The following is a 17,773-nucleotide window of genomic DNA, read 5'->3' on the forward strand; positions in this document are numbered from 1 at the left end:
AAATCACACAAAAATTATCAATGGAAATCAAATTTATCAACCCATGGAGGTCTGGATTTGGAGTCACACTCAAAATTAAAGTGGAAAACCACACTACAGGCTGATCCAACTTTGATGTAATGTCCTTAAAACAAGTCAAAATGAGGCTCAGTAGTGTGTGGGGCCTCCACGTGCCTGTATGACCTCCCTACAACGCCTGGGCATGCTCCTGATGAGGTGTCGGATGGTCTCCTGAGGGATCTCCTCCCAGACCTGGACTAAAGCATCCGCCAACTCCTGGACAGTCTGTGGTGTAAAGTGGCGTTGGTGGATGGAGCATGATGGGGCGACAGGGTAGCCTAGTGGTTAGAGCGTTGGACTAGTAACCGGAAGGTTGCAAGTTCAAACCCCCGAGCTGACAAGGTACCCGCTGTTCCTAGGCCGTCATTGAAAATAAGAATTTGTTCTTAACTGACTTAACTAGTTAAATAAAGGTAAAAAATTAAAATAAAAAATGATGTCCCAGATGTGCTCAATTGGAATCAGGTCTGGGGAATGGGCGGGCCAGTCCATAGCATCAATGCCTTCCTCTTGCAGGAACTGCTGACACACTCCAGCCACATGAGATCTAGCATTGAGGAACCCAGGGCCAACCGCACCAGCATATGGTCTCACAAGGGGTATGAGGATCTCATCTCGGTACCTAATGGCAGTCTGGCTACCTCTGGAGAGCACATGGAGTGCTGTGCGGCCCCCCAAGAAATGCCACCCCACACCATGACCCACCGCCAAACCGGTCATGCTGGAGGATGTTGCAGGCAGCAGAACATTCTCCACGGCGTCTCCAGACGCTGTCACGTCTGTCACGTGCTCAGTGTGAACCTGCTTTCATCTGTGAAGAGCACAGGGCGCCAGTGGCGAATTTGCCAATCTTGGTGTTCTCTGGCAAATGCCAAACGTCCTCCACGGTTTTGGGCTGTAAGCACAACCCCCACCTGTGGACGTCGGGCCCTCATACCACCCTCATGGAGTCTGTTTCTGACCGTTTGAGCAGACACGTGCACATTTGTGGCCTGCTGGAGGTCATTTTGCAGGGCTCTGGCAGTGCTCCTCCTGCTCCTCCTTGCACAAAGGCGGAGGTAGCGGTCCTGCTGCTGGGTTGTTGCCCTCCTACGGCCTCCTCCACGTCTCCTGATGTACTGGCCTGTCTCCTGGTAGTGCCTCCATGCTCTGGACACTACGCTGACAGACACAGCAAACCTTCTTGCCACATCTCGCATTGATGTGCCATCCTGGATGAGCTGCACTACCTGAGCCACTTGTGTGGGTTGTAGACTCCGTCTCATGCTACACCACTAGAGTGAAAGCACCGCCAGCATTCAAAAGTGACCAAAACCTCAGCCAGGAAACATAGGAACTGAGAAGTGGTCTGTGGTCACCACCTGTAGAACCACTCCTTTATTGGGGGTGTCTTGCTAATTGCCTATAATTTCCACCTATTCCATTTGCACAACAGCATGTGAAATGTATTGTCAATCAGTGTTGCTTCCTAAGTGGACAGTTTGATTTCACAGAAGCAGTGTATATTCATATATGCAAATATATCCTGTGTATGAACGCAAATGAGGCAAATATCATTTTCTTTATTTTAACACAAAATATAAAGAAATACCTGATACCATTAGAACATGTATATATGAGTGCATTGTAAAAGAAACGGGAAACAACATTTTTATACATGACCCTAAGCATGATGGGAAGTTAAGTGGTTAGTTAACTCAGGAACCACACCTGTGTGGAAGCACCTGCTTTAATATACTTAGTATCCTTCATTTACTCACGTGTTTTCTTTATTCTGGCAGTTACGTGTACAGTTCTAACCTTAAATCACAGTCTGTACACGCAGGGTTGCAGAGCATTCCCCTCATCACTATTCTTCTCTTGTGTTCCTTGCAGCATTCATTCCTGAAGTTAGCCAAGCCCCTGTCTAGCCTGAGCCCTCTGATTGTAGCAGCCAAGGAGGCCATAAAAAACAGCAGCCGCTAGAGGACGCCATGTGTGCACACACAGAGCTGGACCCTGCTCCATGGTGTTGTGTGACAGAGAGACAGCACAAGGACAGACCAGTAACCAACCCTCCTGCTGCCTCATACAGGGGATGGACAGCTGGCCTGCAGGGCCTCTCAGCAGTGGGACGCTGCTGCTGAACCGCCTGCCGCCTCCTCCTCTAGTCCTCCAGCGTTCTGTACATGTGGAGCAGTCTGTCAGACGTCTGTTAGCGTGTGTGTAAACGTGTGTGTGTAAGAGTGTGTGCGTACGCGTGTGTTTGGCCTGTGAGGGGAGTAGAGGCTCCTAAACTAAATACTAAAAATAGAAAATATGAAGAAAAAAACCCCAAAAGCTCCTTTTCAAAAGGGAGAGACCCAGGAAGAGAGGCAGAACGTAACAGCACTGAGATAATGTGATTCCTTCCTTGTCTGTCCAGCAATCGCCTTGGTTCCCTTTCCCTTTCCATCAGGCATCTCCTGCAGTGAACCTTTTATATGGGACAAACTTGGGGACTCTGGACCCAGCATATGCCTGCATGACTTTGTGCATATGTGAGAGAGAGAAAAGAAGGGAGGGATAGAAGAGACAAACATTCAATCAAAGCCAGTTGGCTGTTGTACTCCAGGACATGGCTGTTGTACTCCAGGACATGGCTGTTGTACTCCAGGACATGGCTGTTGTACTCCAGGACATGGCTGTTGTACTCCAGGACATGGCTGTTGTACTCCAGGACATGGCTGTTGTACTCCAGGACATAGCTGTAATTTCACCCTAAAGTTGCTAGATGTTTAGAGATCTGACATAGAGAATGGCTTTGCCAGGGCTGCAGTGGAGGCTGATTCAATAACTACTGCGTATCTGATGGGCCACAATGTGTTCAGAGTTCAAGTCACAAGTCATAAATCCCATGTTATTGGCTAATTACCTTTAGTTAGTTGGGATAGTCTACAGACAAAAATTTGCTTGTTTTCTTTAGTTTTTTTTTGTTGGGGGGGGGGGCAGTGTTTGTCAATGTTACCATTTGTTTCACATCAATGAGCCTTACTTTTGCATGCTTAACCTCTGATCTGTGAATTTACTTAGATGTGTCAGAAGTAGAAGCCATGCTTAGTGTGAAAAGCCATTTGTTCAAGTGAGCACAATCCCTGAGTTAGCGCATATGTTCATCTGTCTATCTGTTTGTCCGTCCATGCTGTGTTTATCCAGTTTTTTTAATGGGATGCTATCATTTAGCCTACCCCCTCTCAGTGGAAGTTAAGAGTTATTGCTCCAGTGTCTTTTTGCTGAACGTTCTGATGTGTGAGTTTGGTTGTGTCTGTTTCTATATGAGTGTTTCTGTGAGTTTTGGCTGTTTGGCAGGTTGGTGGATGGGTGGGTGTTAATCATTTGCCCATGAAAAGGTTTTTGGATTGAAGACTGAGTGCCAATTGAATTGTCTTGCCTTGTCCATTGGAAACTAGAGGGTCACATTCCCCTTCACTTTGCCATTCCTATCATCCCATAGCAGAGGCTACTAGAAAACAAGTCTGGAAAGCTCTGCAGATAAGTATAGAATGCTTATTGATTCTTCATTCAATATCTTAGTAATAACCATCAACATGGCATCCTCCGTCTGGTCTATAGTAGCCACAGCATCCCTTAGGATTGTACTGAAGTCCAGACCTGGGACAGAGAGAGTAGGCGACAGGAAAGACACTTGAGGGTCTAACCTGTAGTGTACACTACAGAGTGATATCATTCCCTGATCTCAGGGCTCTCACAGGGAGTCACTGACCACTGATTTCATGGGCTATATTCCATGAGCTCACACTGTATCCCTGGTAGATGGTGTTGGGAGTGTGTATGAATGGGAGTGTGTGTGTATGCATGAGTGTCTTTGTAAGGGAGAGAGTGACCTCAGTCTGCACTAGATACCACACTTGTTCTCCACCTTAACTCAGACTGTGTAGTGCAGGGTAGCTGCTCGCTCATCCCTCCACCACGCAGGAGAGCGTCACACTGTCCATTGCAAGGAGTACATCACCGATTTCATGCATGGGAAAACAAGACGTTAGTACATTTTCCAATTAGGCTAACATTGTTAGGATATGTTTGTGTATGTAAATAGGATGGGATTATTTTTAAAAATCTGAGTTACGCAACTTCAAAATGAAAGGATAATATCCAGGTTGCTCTATGGTATTTATTTATAAATGTTTTGCACCCTGGAAATTGAATGAGAAAATAAAACACACTCCTGGATGGATGGATCATGCTTGGGCTGTGTCAGACAGTACTCCACCTGGACACAGAGCTGTCTCCAGCAGTCCCATGTCTGTCTGTACGGAGCACTACTTCTGAGTGTGCCTGTGGCTGAGAGTCTTAGGGACCTCACAGAGACTATCTGCCCTCTGACCTTTAGCCGCACCTCTATGTACAGGCCTGAACTCTGAGCACAAAGATGAACTCTAGGACAGCTAGCGACCTTGCCCCGCCCCTCCCCGCCGGCCCACTCCTCTTCCGCGGTCGATCCTGTACATTCCTATCTTCTGAATGTGTAAACCTGTACACGTGGTGTGAAAATTCCTCCATTAATGATTATCATGAGAACAGAACAAAGGCAAAAAAGTGTTTATTTAAAATTATTATTATTATTATCTGGGTTTGTAAACTGCTGACCCATCTGGTGAACCTCAGCAAGCCCCATCTTTGGAAAAGGACAGATGAGAAAAAGCAACTGGGGACAACTAAGGTTTTGGATGAGCTATTTTTAATTGTGGATAAAGCAACATACTTTTTGGAATTCTGAATTGTGCATGGCTGTGTCTTGAGTGTAAAACAACAAAATACTGCAGTTTGGGAACTGAACTGAAATAAAAAAAGATATACTTTTTGGTTTGAATGGATTTACTTTTCTTTGCTGTTAGTAGAGAGGGACTAAAAGTGGCAAGACATTTCGGGCAAAGGAGGATGCTAGTTTAGAGGCAGTACATACCCTTTAGACATTTCAATAAGTTCAGTGGAATGACACAAATGAATGACCATGGTCTAAAACTTACACTCTAGATACATTCGGCTCTTTCAAGACATTCCAATATTTTGCAGCAAGAGCCTTTTGTCTGTTTTTCAGCAAGATGAAAAGAGACCCTTTTATTTGTATATGATAAACATATTTTTGGAATGTATATGTTGCATAATGTTGTATACAGATACAGTATGCGTATTACTCTGAAGAGTTATGTTTCATAGTGTATCGTCTAGTATGAAATAATAATATATGTACAGTTATTCATCTTTCAAAAAGTAATGTCTTGTCCCTTTACAAAACACTATAAGAACAAATAAAACTCCAGAAGGCTTGAAGATACTTCTTGGTCCATGACCAAGGCAGTCTTTAGTAGGTGCTTCTTGGTCCATGACCAAGGCAGTCTTTAGTAGGTGCTTCTTGGTCCATGACCAAGGCAGTCTTTAGTAGGTGCTTCTTGGTCCATGACCAAGGCAGTCTTTAGTAGGTGCTTCTTGGTCCATGACCAAGGCAGTCCTTAGTAGAATATATTGTAAGCTCACGTTGATAGTCATTCTGAGTGATAACTTTATGCCTTGTAGTGATGAGCCCCTGTTCAAAGTGTCAGAGGCAACAGAGTGTTGTACACATTGTCGATGTGACCCAGGTAGAAGTCAGCTGATCCAGATCACATGTCTGTGAGCTCGGTGGAGGTGACGATACGGAGGGTGATGGAGCCAGGCATCTCGTCGGCCATGGCTCTGCCACTCTTCCTCAACTGGAGCCTCTGGGGGTTGGTGGAGTCCTTCACTGAGCCTGTCAGAACCACCTGGCCCAGGAACTGGTCCTTCACAGCATTACTGTTCCACACCTGGGGAGGAGGGATGAGAAAGGAAGTGGAGACCATTTAAGACCAAGGTTTTGCGTGAACACTATCTGACCATCCATTGAAGACACTAAGGGCTTTATTCAATCCGTAGCGCTGAAGTGCCACATTTAAAGGCACTGTTCCTGCGTTAGCAGAAACTGAATTCACGGTAATCTCTGCAAATGTCGGCTCAACTTTACATTTCAAGCGCACTGTAGTGCTGAACTTCAGCAATGCAAATTGAATCCAGCCCTAACTTCAGACATCTAAATGTAACAATTCACTAGTCAGTTTGTCCTTCCAGCCCATTGGTAGTGATGCTCTTTGAACCCCATATATCTTACCTCCACAGTGATTGGCTTTGTGGGCTTCTTCCTGTAGAAGATGGCTCTGGTATCAAACACCGGCTTCACGGTGTCTGCCTTGACTGTTGACCGGACTGAGGAGCCCTCACAGGATACGATCACATATGGATCCGCGCCTGTACAATGACGCAGTTTTAACCAGCCATTAGACAATGCTGAATATACTCCCAAAATGTCAAAAACATTTTTACTTATGTTTCCCTGTAATGTATGAGAAAGTTTTGATTTGAGGTTGTGGAGCGTTCTCTCACCCCCTGTGCGGTCCTGGTTCTCCAGCCCCTCTGCTCCGTGGACATAGATCTGGGACACGGCAACAGGGTAGCCAGTCAGCTTACTCCAACACGTCATCCTGGGCTGGTGTTCTGTCAGCTCTCTGAGAGAGAGAGATCATATTATACCTTTACAGTAATTCTAAAGTAATGGTTATACTGCATAGATAAGATATCATACTGAAATGTGTTACTATGTGTACAGGTCTATTTCCAGTACCTGCATCCTGAGTCTACGTTAGTGTAAACACGCAGCATGAACTCTCCCAGAGTCTCAGGTTTGAAGGTGGAGGGGATGATCATGTAGCGACCCTTGGGGAGCATGGCCCTCATGAACACCGTGCGGGCGTTGATGTACGTAGTAGTTTGCACGTTATGTTGGGTGATGATGTCATGCATGCGGTATTTCCTATTCAGTTCAACCTTAAATCAAAAGAAATAATTTTTCACCATGACTGTTCCCCAGTGTTTGTTGTTGCAGCTTGATCAGATTTAAAATATTCATCATTTAGGGATTACAGGTCGTTGAAAGTTTGTGTCCCTGATATGAACAAGCCAATGTGGCATTTATAAGTAATGTCTACCCATTATTGTAAACACCCTCTGGTTTATGTTCTGTTTGTTCAACGGCTGGAGAGGAAAAATTGAAATTCCACTGATTTAACCAAATAACTGTACAACGGGGGAAGCCAAATATGTGGCGCAGGGAACTTCTCCGCGAAAATGAACTGAAGTTGGACCAATGCCCCAGTAGCATACCCTGTCTCATACCCTCACTGAACCAGTCTCTCACCCCAGTCCCACTAGTCATTCTTAGAGGATGTTAATATGAACTACCTTGAAGACGGCGAAGCCGATGGTGAGGTTCTCTCCCTGGCCGATACGTCTGTGGATCTTCATGTCTCTCTGCTGTAGGGAGATCAGAACCTCATCCACTTCCTTGGTCACCTCAAACAGGTACTGGGGGTTCTGTAAGAAGGTATGTTTGTGGTTCATGCAGCCTCCACAGCGGTTGCGCAGAGGTTCTGCATTCTTGGTCCAACTCCCCAAAATCATCACTTCGTTCCATGTCTTGTCGATGGTGAGCAGGGAGGTGTTGATGAGACGACAAACGTCTGCATCTGTGAAGTACTTACACCAGTCTCTAAACTCCATCCTTTGAAGATACAGTAGCGCACACACACAGAGACACAAATTAACATGGGTAGACAGAAAACATTCTCACACGCTGAACAGAAGAGATAACAGCCTTTAATTGTTTTTTTTACACTCACCAGAACTCCCCATCATCTTCCACTGTGATGCCAAGCTTATTCCTCTCCATGCTGCCAACCTTTTTCCATTCCGCTGAACTGAGGTAGGAAAGGGGGAGAGGGGGAAAGGGGGAGAGGGGGAAAGGGGGAGAGGGGGAGAGGCAACAGGAAATAGAGGGAGGGAGAACGAAATAATGAGTTGATGAGGTCACCTGTGCACTGAGGTGTGGAGAGGTTGAACAGTAAACGAGCGGGGAGGATATGTCCTCCTCACCTGTCACTCCAGGCACCGTTCCACTCAATCTTTCCCCAGGGGTTCCTCATGCGGATCAGGGGGATGGTCTCATTCTGGAAGTAGGCTATCAGCCCGTGGCCCAATCGTACTTTCTTCACTGAAGTCACTGAGTAGGCATGTCCCTTCACCAGCCCACACGCCATCCGTGCCTCGATTTCAGAAGGAGACGCCTAAAAGAGGTCCAAGCACCGTAGTCAGTCATTTGTGTCTACTAAACACAATTACCTGTGACTATAGTGTGCTGACCAATTGAAAATGACCAATTGAAAAGACAGACCTTGATGGAACAGCTGATTATTCCATCCCTGTCGTAGACTTTGAAAAGGTCCTCAAACAGCTTGTCCATTCTCCCCTGGTCTTTGTGGAAAGCTTCTGCCTCAAGGTTAATGGCCTCTGCCACGGCTCCACTGAAATCCACCACCGCATCCCCAGTGTTGCCCCCGTCCAGCGACTCATAGCAGCCAGAGAGCCTGGAGACAAGAGGAGAGAGAAGAGAGTCCGGAGAAGATACAGAGAGGTTAGAGGGGACGAAACGTTATCATTTATGAATCAAGGGTTGAGAAATGTTAGAGTATACATACTTGGCATAGGCTTTCTCAAGCAGGGCGCTCCAAAACTCGTTTTTGACTTTGGAGTGGCAGTAAATGAGCTCTCCATTGATGCTGGGTAGGCGGTCATCCACTACCACGTCCACCCACTCCCCAAACACCCAGAACTGGAAGTGGAAGATACCAGCATAGTTCTCCAGGTGCTTGGAGTCCCATTCCTGCTCCTTCCAGTCAGGGATGACCTGTCAACACAAAGGGCTTCACAGTGAACAACATGTTTGTTGTTTAAAACTTGGGTGGTGTTTTTTACATTTTTATTTAACCTTTATTTAACCAGGTAGGCTAGTTGAGAACACCTTTATTTAACCAGGTAGGCTAGTTGAGAACACCTTTATTTAACCAGGTAGGCTGGTTGAGAACACCTTTATTTAACCAGGTAGGCTAGTTGAGAACACCTTTATTTAACCAGGTAGGCTAGTTGAGAACAAGTTCTCATTGAAAACTGAGACCTGGCCAAGATAAAGCTAAGCAGTATGACACAAACAACAACACAGAATCACACATGGAATAAACAAACGTACAGTCAATAACACAATAGAAAATCTATATACAGAGTGTGCAAATTAGGTAAGATTAGGGAGGTAAGGCAATAAATAGGCCGTAGTGGCCAAATAATGACAATTTAGCAATTAAACACTGGAATGATAGATGTGCAGAAGATGAATGTGCAAGTAGAGATACTGGGGTGCAAAGGAGCAATAAAGTAAATAACATTATGGGGATAAGGTAGTTGGATGGGCTATTTACAGATCGGCTATGTACAGGTGCAATGATCTGTGAGCTGCTCTGACAGCTGATGCTTAAAGTTGGTGAGGGAGATATGAGTCTCCAGCTTCAGGGACTTGTGCAATTTGTTCCAGTCAATGGCACCAGAGAACTGGAAGGAAAGGCGACCAAAGGAGGAATTGGCTTTAGGGGTGACCAGTGAAATATACCTGCTGGAGCGCATGCTACAGGTGGGTGCTGTGGATTGGATTGGATTGGAGATGCTTAATGTGAGTCTGGAAGGAGAGTTTACAGTCTAACCAGACACCTAGGTATTTGTAGTTGTCCACATATTCTAAGTCAGATCCGTCCAGAGTAGTGATGCTGGATGGGCGGGCAGGTGCGGGCAGCGATCGGTTGAAGAGCATGCATTTAGTTTTACTTGCATTTAAGAGCACTTGGAGGCCACAGAACGAGAGTTGTATGGCATTGAAGCGCTTCTGGGGATGACCGCGGCAGCTTTCCAATCTTTGGGGATATCAGACTATACGAAAGAGAGGGTGAACAGGCTAATAATAGGGGTCGAAACAATTGCGGCAGATAATTTTAGAAAGAGAGGGTCCAGATTGTCTAGCCCAGCTGATTTGTAGGGGTCCAGATTTGGTCTCTTTCAGAACATCAGCTATCTGGTTTTGAGTGAAGCAGAAATGTGGGAGGCTTGGGAAAGTTGCTGTGGGGATGTAGGCAAGTAGTATCTTTCCCAGCCAGGCTTGAATAAGGAAAAGTTGAATGTTTCTGAATGGTAATGGTCATTTAATTTCTTTAATTCTTCTTCTTTAATTTAGTTTCTTTTCAATGGGAGTGAAAAGCCTGTCAAGTGAATTCCTCAGGTGAACTAAGCTATGTCCCCTCTGAGTCAGGTATCAACAGTATGGCACACAGACATCCACCCACATACTTCATAGACATTATCTGCTCAATTTGAATCACACATTAGGAATGTGACCAAAACAACTTTACCACCTGAGCAACATTGCTAAGGTGTGTCCGTTTCTCAGTCTGATACAAAGAGACTCATCCATGCTTTTATTACAAGCAGGCTTGACTACTGTAATGCTGTCCTGTCTGGTCTACCCAAGAAAGCCATTGGTCAACTACAAAACATACAGAATGCTGCAGCATGGGTACTGGCCAAGACCACATTATCCCCGGTTTTAAAGTCTTGTACTGGCTGCCTGTGAATTTTTACAATTCATTGTCCTATTCTTCTATTGGTTTGTAAATCAACCCACAATTGTGCACCCCAATACATGTCAGACATGCTTTTGAGTTATGGACCCAGTAGGTCCCTCAGGTCCTCTGGCACTTGTATTTTAACTATCCCAAATCCTAGGACCAAGAGGCCTGCCAGAGAACCTGAGGGGGGTCAAAACTGTGGACATATTTAAAAGAGGTCTTAAAACACACCTTTTTAACTTTGCTTTTCCTTAAGGTGCTTTTTAGTCTTTCAGTTGTTGTTATTCTTTAGTTTTTTATCCTCTTACATTTGCTGTGTAGTAAATATTTATGTTTTTATTTTCACCGTATTTTCTATTTGGGTTTTTTCCTGAGAAGTGCATTGCATTGCATCTGAAATGTGCTACATAAATAAAGCTTGATTTGACGTGTTCCTTCACAAACAGCACCATTTATTCCCCTATAAGGTGACTGTAAAGGAAATACACACATAGTCAGCTCTTGTAACACTCATCTCAGACTGTGTGAACTGACAGGAGGAAACCAAACTCACCTTCTGCCAGAGGTCTGGCTTCAGTGCCAGGCAGGAGCATGCCGCCACAAACCAGCAGTTACCCAAAAGCCCCTGGTTCAGGTCATGGGAGCTGATGCCCTCCACAAACAGATGAGGCCCGTCACTGATCTCCTGCAACAGAGAAAGAAAATGTATGATGAGCGGCGGTACAATGTGAAATTGTGAGGTAAAATGTTCCATGTGAAAAATTTAAATAGCTTAGAATGTGCTCACTAATAAGTTATGCTTGTAACAATAGTCGCAAATCCTTGACAAATAGTTCTGGCTTAGAGCACGTTTTCTTTTTAAATGAGTTGGAACTCTCGAGGTGTACTGTTGTTATGTATGAGAAATTGTGTTTTCTCTTCTTGTCACTTGGGCAACATGCCATATAGATGCAGGATCTTAATTTGATCACTCTTTTGTTGCTGATAATTTTCCAGCACAGCAAGAAATGCAAACTTGTAGTCATTTCCACTTTGAAATGTCAGACCTGACTTACCCTAAAAAAACTATATATCAACCCATACAAAAATCAATTTATTATAATGTTTGCCTCAGGATAATTCACATTTCCTGTTGCTGCAGGATAATTTTCCTGCTGTTTTAAGCTGGATCAAATTAAGATCCAACATCTGTACATAGAACAGATACAGTAACACATTAAACAGAAATATAACTCCAGCTTTCTCCATTGAACAAAATGGCAGCTATACAAACATAGATTTTATTAGATTTTTTCTCTTGACAGTTTTGAAACACATGTTCTGTCATATATCTCACATGCTATGTAAAGCATACACTTTCAGACACTTCCCAGCACCACCCTCACCTCAGTTTCACACCACAGTTTGCTGTCTGTCACCACAATAAGCATTGTGGATGACATTTAACCTTTAACACAATCCTCAGAGGCAACCACTCAAAAGGCATTAACCTTTTAAGTACTCCATCACAGAATATTGTATGAGTCTATATAAAAACCTGGCAGACACCTTTCACAATACTTACAGTATTGTATATATTTTTTTTTTAATTACTCCATTATTAATTTTTATCATAGGTACACTTCAACTGTGAGAGACGGAATCTAAAACAAAAATCCAGAAAATCACATTGTATGATTTTTTAATAATTAATTTTCATTTTATTGCATGACATTAGTATTTGATACATCAGAAAAGCAGAACTTAATATTTGGTACAGAAACCTTTGTTTGCAATTACAGTGTCACACCCTGACCATAGTTTGGTTTGTATGTTCTATGTTTTGTTTGGTCAGGGTGTGATCTGAGTGGGCATTCTATGTTGGATGTCTTGTTTGTCTGTTTCTGTGTTTGGGCCTGATATGGTTCTCAATCAGAGGCAGGTGTTAGTCATTGTCTCTGATTGGGAGCCATATTTAGGTAGCCTATTTTGTGTTCGGTTTTGTGGGTGATTGTTCCTGTCTTTGTGTTTGTTAGACCAGATAGGGCTGTTTTCAGATTTTCACATTTCTTGTTTTGTATATTGTTAATTTATCATCTTCATTAAAGATGCATCACAATAACCACGCTGCATTTTGGTCCCCCTCTCTTTCCCAAGAAGAAAGCTGTGACATACAGAGATCATATGTTTCCTGTAGTTTTTGACCAGGTTTGCACACACTGCAGCAGGGATATTGGCCCACTCCTCCATACAGCCCTTCTCCAGATCCTTCAGGTTTCGGGGCTGTTGCTGGGCAATACGGACTTTCAGCTCCCTCCAAAGATTTTCTATTGGGTTCAGGTCTGGAGACTGGCTAGGCCACTCCAGGACCTTGAGATGCTTCTTACGGAGCCACTCCTTAGTTGCCCTGGCTGTGTGTTTCGGGTCGTTGTCATGCTGGAAGAACCAGACACGACCCATCTTCAATGCTCTTACTGAGGGAAGGAGGTTGTTGGCCAAGATCTCACGATACATGGCCCATCCATCCTCCCCTCAATACGGTGTAGTCGTCCTGTCCCCTTTGCAGAAAAGCATCCCCAAAGAATGATGTTTCCACCTCCATGCTTCATGGTTGAGATGGTGTTCTTGGGGTTGTACTCATCATTCTTTTTCCTCCAAACACGGCGAGTGGAGTTTAGACCAAAAAGCTATATTTTTGTCTCATCAGACCACATGACCTTCTGCCATTCCTATTCTGGATCATCCAGATGGTCATTGGCAAACTTCAGACGGGCCTGGACATGCGCTGGCTTGAGCAGGGGGACCTTGCGTGCGCTGCAGGATTTTAATCCATGACGGCGTAGTGTGTTACTAATGGTTTTCTTTGAGACTGTGGTCCCAGCTCTCTTCAGGTCATTGACCAGGTCCTGCCATGGTAGTTCTCGGCTGATCCCTCACCTTCCTCATGATCATTGATGCCCCAAGAGGTGAGATCATGCATGGAGCCCCAGACCGAGGGTGACTGACTGTCATCTTGAACTTCTTCCATTTTCTAATAATTGTGCCAACAGTTGTTCACCAAGCTGCTTGCCTATTGTCCTGTAGCCCATCCCTGCCTTGTGCAGGTCTACAATTTTATCCCTGATGTCCTTACACAGCTCTCTGGTCTTGGCCATTGTGGAGAGGTTGGAGTCTGTTTGATTCAGTGTGTGGACAGGTGTCTTTTATACAGGTAACAAGTTCAAACAGGTGCAGTTAATACAGGTAATGAGTGGAGAACAGGAGGGATTCTTAAAGAAAAACTAACAGGTCTGTGAGAGCCGGAATTCTTACTAGTTGGTAGGTGATCAAATACTTATGTCATGCAATAAAATGCAAATGAATTACTTAAAAATCATACAATGTGATTTTCTGGGTTTTTGATTCCGTCTCTCACAGTTGAAGTGTACCTATGATAAAAATTACAGACCTCTACATGCTTTGTAAGTAGGAAAACCTGCAAAATCGGCAGTGTATCAAATACTTGTTCTCCCCACTGTATGTATGGCCAAATATAACACAGTCATACTGTTTGTATATCAAAGTCAGCACACATGAAAGTTCAATCATAGACATGACATGTTTATATTGCACAAGATGGTCTGATCCCAGATAGCGCTCTATAGCACTTTTATAAGCTTCCATTTTTACTAATCAACAGCAAACTATAAATTGGTCTTTTAAGCAATAACATTTCCTAAAAACGATGAGGAAAAACATGAACATTACAAATAGTTTCAGTGAATCATGAAAGCTTGTGACATTCTATTTCATGTTTAGTGTTTTTGCATACAGATTCTGCTTTTGGTATTAAGCTAATAGAGTAAAAATAAAGTAGAATGGTAGACGTCTACACTCACCCGCGGTCTCTTCCACTCCACCATACCAGGAGGTGGCTTCCTGTAAAACAGGGATGTGTTGGTGACAGGAAACTCTGGATCCTCAAACAGTTCCTTGTCCTCCAGACATTTCCTCTTCAGCTCAGAGTAATGCTGGTTCTTGTATGAAGTGGCCGTGGAGAACATGGTTCGGACGCTGGAACCTTGAAACTGCAAACTGACCACAGAAGAAGACGTCATGTTACTTTATAGGCAGACTACCAGGACAGTCCTTGTCAGCTTAGGATCTATTATTGTTCACCTTTGACTCTGGGTGTCTGGACAAGAGCTCAGCATACCCTACACTAATACACCCCATAAATCCCAGAGTAGCTCTTTGTTGGAAAATGTTGTAATGGAATTTTTCATCTGAATCACCGTAGTTTAGATTTAGAGGCCAACCGGGCAAAAATCTGGCCTAGAGATAAATATATCCAATAACCAATATGCAAATGATGCATATTTAAATCAATTCAAGTAGAAAAACAGTCTTCTACGAACAAAATCTACAAACAACTACACTACATCACTTTAAAAGTTACAGTCAAGCATAGATTTTACTGCAATCTGACCACAAACTGTTCCTGGTTTTGTGATGGAAACATCCCATGGGTGATCAAAAACATCTGATCAAAACTGCTATCCTTTGGGAATATTCTGATATTCTAACTCTATGACCAGTCTCTTTACTCCTGACCCTCGACCCCAGAGGTCAAGCTCTTTATAAACAAGATTAGATTTTAAATGGAGTCTGTCTGCCAGTGCAGTTTTGTACATTTGCTGTCTGCCATGAATAACACAGACACAAATAATTAAATTCCACCGGAGAACAGTCAAGCTCTAAACTCCCGGTGAGTTTCTAATGACACTTTTCCCAAAAACATTACACACTTTAGGAAATGCCTCTCAGAGCAAAGCCCATTTGGAACACAGTGAGAGGCAGTTCACGATGAAGTTGTCAGGATTCTGACAGTTCATTATCATCATGGCCAACTATCTGCTTCCTTCAGTTTCCAGTCAGAACATTACGCAGAAATGGACCCATATCCAATACACTAGAATAATTGGTGGGAAAAAATGTGAATGTTTTTCTCCTCTGTCTTTCTCCTCTGTCTTTCTCTCCCTCTCCTGTACACTTTCTCTCCCTCCTTCACACACAGAACAACCACATTCTCTGTCTCTTCCTCAAACTATTAAAGCAAAGACAACTCCTTACATGTATCACATTTAAGGATCTAGAAGAAAAAGCCCAGTAAAAGTGTTTTCGTACCTCCGTCGTAGCGCTGTGACAACTCCCTCCTCCAGGATAGTGAAAGAGAAGGGTGTTTCCACCAGGTCTTTGTACCTGTCTTTCTCACCCCTCCCCCTCCTCTTCTCTGCAGTGACCCAGTTCATGCTCAGGGCCACACCCATATCCCAGGAACAAGTGTGCTACTTCACAGTCTGTGTTGACTTATTGTGTCAGTGGGTGACTATCATGAAGTGAGTGTGTGTGTGGCTTTATTGATTGAATAAGTAACTGTGATGTGAGTTTGCCATGCAGTTTTGATTATGCCTTCGTGATGTCAACTTCCCTGTAGAAGAGTCCTTCCTCGGGTGACGTGTCTGTGTGTGTTTATACCACGTGAAACCTCAGTACCTGACTGACGAGCTCCAACAGGTTTTTCTGTGTTTGGTGTAAATGTCGTCACTGCAGGGGAGATCGAGGAGGGGGGGGAGTATCGCTGTTATAATTGCCACAGTTGTTGGGTTTAGTGTTATAATGGTCTATTTTAGTGTACGCTGATGAAATAGGCTTAGACTCAATGGTCACCAACATTGTAGTAAAAGCTGTTGCTGTTCAAATGGTAAGGTCACCAGTATGCATCATCAAAGGTTATGTTATTCACAAAGTTAGAACAAGAATGGTGGCAAAACTAGAAGCTTAATTCACTGTAATAATGCCTGTATACTTAATGTTGTAGGTGAAATGCTATTATCACTATCCAGCTGGGAGAATGTACACATCCATTGTGGTTTCAGTTTAGCAGAGCTGCCTTAGATCCAGGTTCTAATGGCAGAGGCTGTGATAGACAGCATTTCACTCCCTCTACAACTGCTGCTGAACAAATGGACAGATGCTGCTGCTAAGGGGAGTTATGTATATAACAATTTGACAAATTCATACATGAACAAAACGTTTTTAATATTGTGTCTGATAATAACTGCAGCAATTAAATGTTAAACTCTGTCAATATTTATAACCAGAAAACATTCCAGGTGTGTAACCAAATGTAGTTCTCCACAGTGTGTGGCTCTTACCTGTTCTTGTCCTCCTAAAATCCCCAAATAAATCCTAAAGTTCCTTATAAGGTTGCAAAAATGTCCCCTCTGATACACCTTGGGAAGATCTACTGGAACGTCACAACTAAAGCCAAAGGGTTGTGTCCTCCTGTCTGTCCCCTTCCTATGACAATGGTCTGCAGCACGTAGGGCTCCAAAGGAGCAACCAAAAACACACAGCAATGGTATTTCCACTCCTAACCCCAAACACACTCATTAACAAACAGAAAAACTCACATTCACTGACGCACACCAAAAATCGGTCTGACGAGTGGTTAATTAGGGCAGAATGCATCATGCAAAGTGCTGGCTCCCAGTCTCATTCCTTTCTAGTGAAGTTTGATGAGAGATATGTTATCCACTGCATTCCTGGAGCCGTTTGGCTCTACAAGGTGGAGAGGAGAGGAGAGGAGAGAGGAGAGGAGAGGAGAGGAGAGGAGAGGAGAGGAGAGGAGAGGAGAGGAGAGGAGAGGAGAGGAGAGGAGAGGAGAGGAGAGGAGAGAGAGAGAGAGAGAGAGAGAGAGAGAGAGCGAGCGAGAGGAGAGGAGAGAGAGAGAGAGAGAGAGAGAGAGAGAGAGAGAGAGAGGGGAAAGAAGAGGGAGAGGAGAGAGAGAGAGGGAAAGGAGGGAGAGGAGAGAGAGAGAGGGGAGGGGAGTTGGGAAGAGAGAGGAGGGGGCAGAGGAGAGGATGGAAGAGGAGAGGAGGGAAGAGGAGAGGAGGGAGAGGTGGGAAGTGGAGAGGAGAGGAGAGAGAGAGGTGGAAAGAGGAGGGAGAGGGGAGGAGAGGTGGAAAGAGGAGGGAGAGGGAAGGAGAGGAGAGGGTGGAAGAGGAGAGGAAGGAAGAGGAGAGGTGGAAAGAGGAGAGGAGAGAGAGAGGTGGAAAGAGGAGGGAGAGGGGAGGAGAGGAGAAGAGAGATGGAAAGAGGAGGGAGAGGGGAGGGGAGGGGAGTAAGGAAGAGGAGAGGAG

General features: G+C 44.3%; 2 protein-coding genes across 5 annotated transcripts in view; one reads left to right on the forward strand and one right to left on the reverse strand.

Annotated features, from left to right (window-relative positions):
* The window catches only part of LOC109873993 (serine/threonine-protein kinase PAK 3), a 77,510-nt gene extending 72,609 nt beyond the window's left edge, over positions 1-4,901 (forward strand). Inside the window, exon 15 of one of the 2 annotated variants that reach the window (XM_020465730.2) lies at positions 1,936-4,901. In XM_020465730.2, coding sequence (XP_020321319.2) covers positions 1,936-2,025 — 90 coding nt within the window. In that variant the 3' untranslated portion in view covers positions 2,026-4,901. The remainder of the gene's footprint in view (positions 1-1,935) is intronic. The other variant, XM_031809134.1, reaches the window with a different exon arrangement.
* On the reverse strand, positions 3,018-17,133 carry LOC109873994 (calpain-5). Of its 3 annotated transcripts, XM_031809132.1 has the most exons (13): positions 16,787-17,096; positions 15,756-16,175; positions 14,468-14,663; positions 11,164-11,295; positions 8,643-8,851; positions 8,339-8,531; positions 8,041-8,231; positions 7,788-7,865; positions 7,351-7,669; positions 6,734-6,936; positions 6,496-6,617; positions 6,224-6,360; positions 3,018-5,882 (listed from the first exon to the last, which is right to left on the reverse strand). In XM_031809132.1, the coding sequence occupies exons 2-13, from the start codon at positions 15,896-15,898 to the stop codon at positions 5,700-5,702; spliced, it is 2,106 nt and encodes a 701-aa protein (XP_031664992.1). In that variant the 5' UTR covers positions 15,899-16,175; positions 16,787-17,096; the 3' UTR covers positions 3,018-5,699. The 3 variants fall into 3 exon arrangements, with proteins under 3 accessions (XP_031664992.1, XP_031664993.1, XP_031664990.1); XM_031809133.1 differs by lacking the exon at positions 15,756-16,175 and having other exon boundaries at positions 16,787-17,133; XM_031809130.1 differs by lacking the exon at positions 16,787-17,096 and having other exon boundaries at positions 15,756-16,734.
* Positions 17,134-17,773: the final 640 nt, after the last annotated feature.

Source organism: Oncorhynchus kisutch, linkage group LG29 (genome assembly GCF_002021735.2).
Source record: "Oncorhynchus kisutch isolate 150728-3 linkage group LG29, Okis_V2, whole genome shotgun sequence".
Lineage (NCBI taxonomy): Eukaryota > Metazoa > Chordata > Actinopteri > Salmoniformes > Salmonidae > Oncorhynchus > Oncorhynchus kisutch.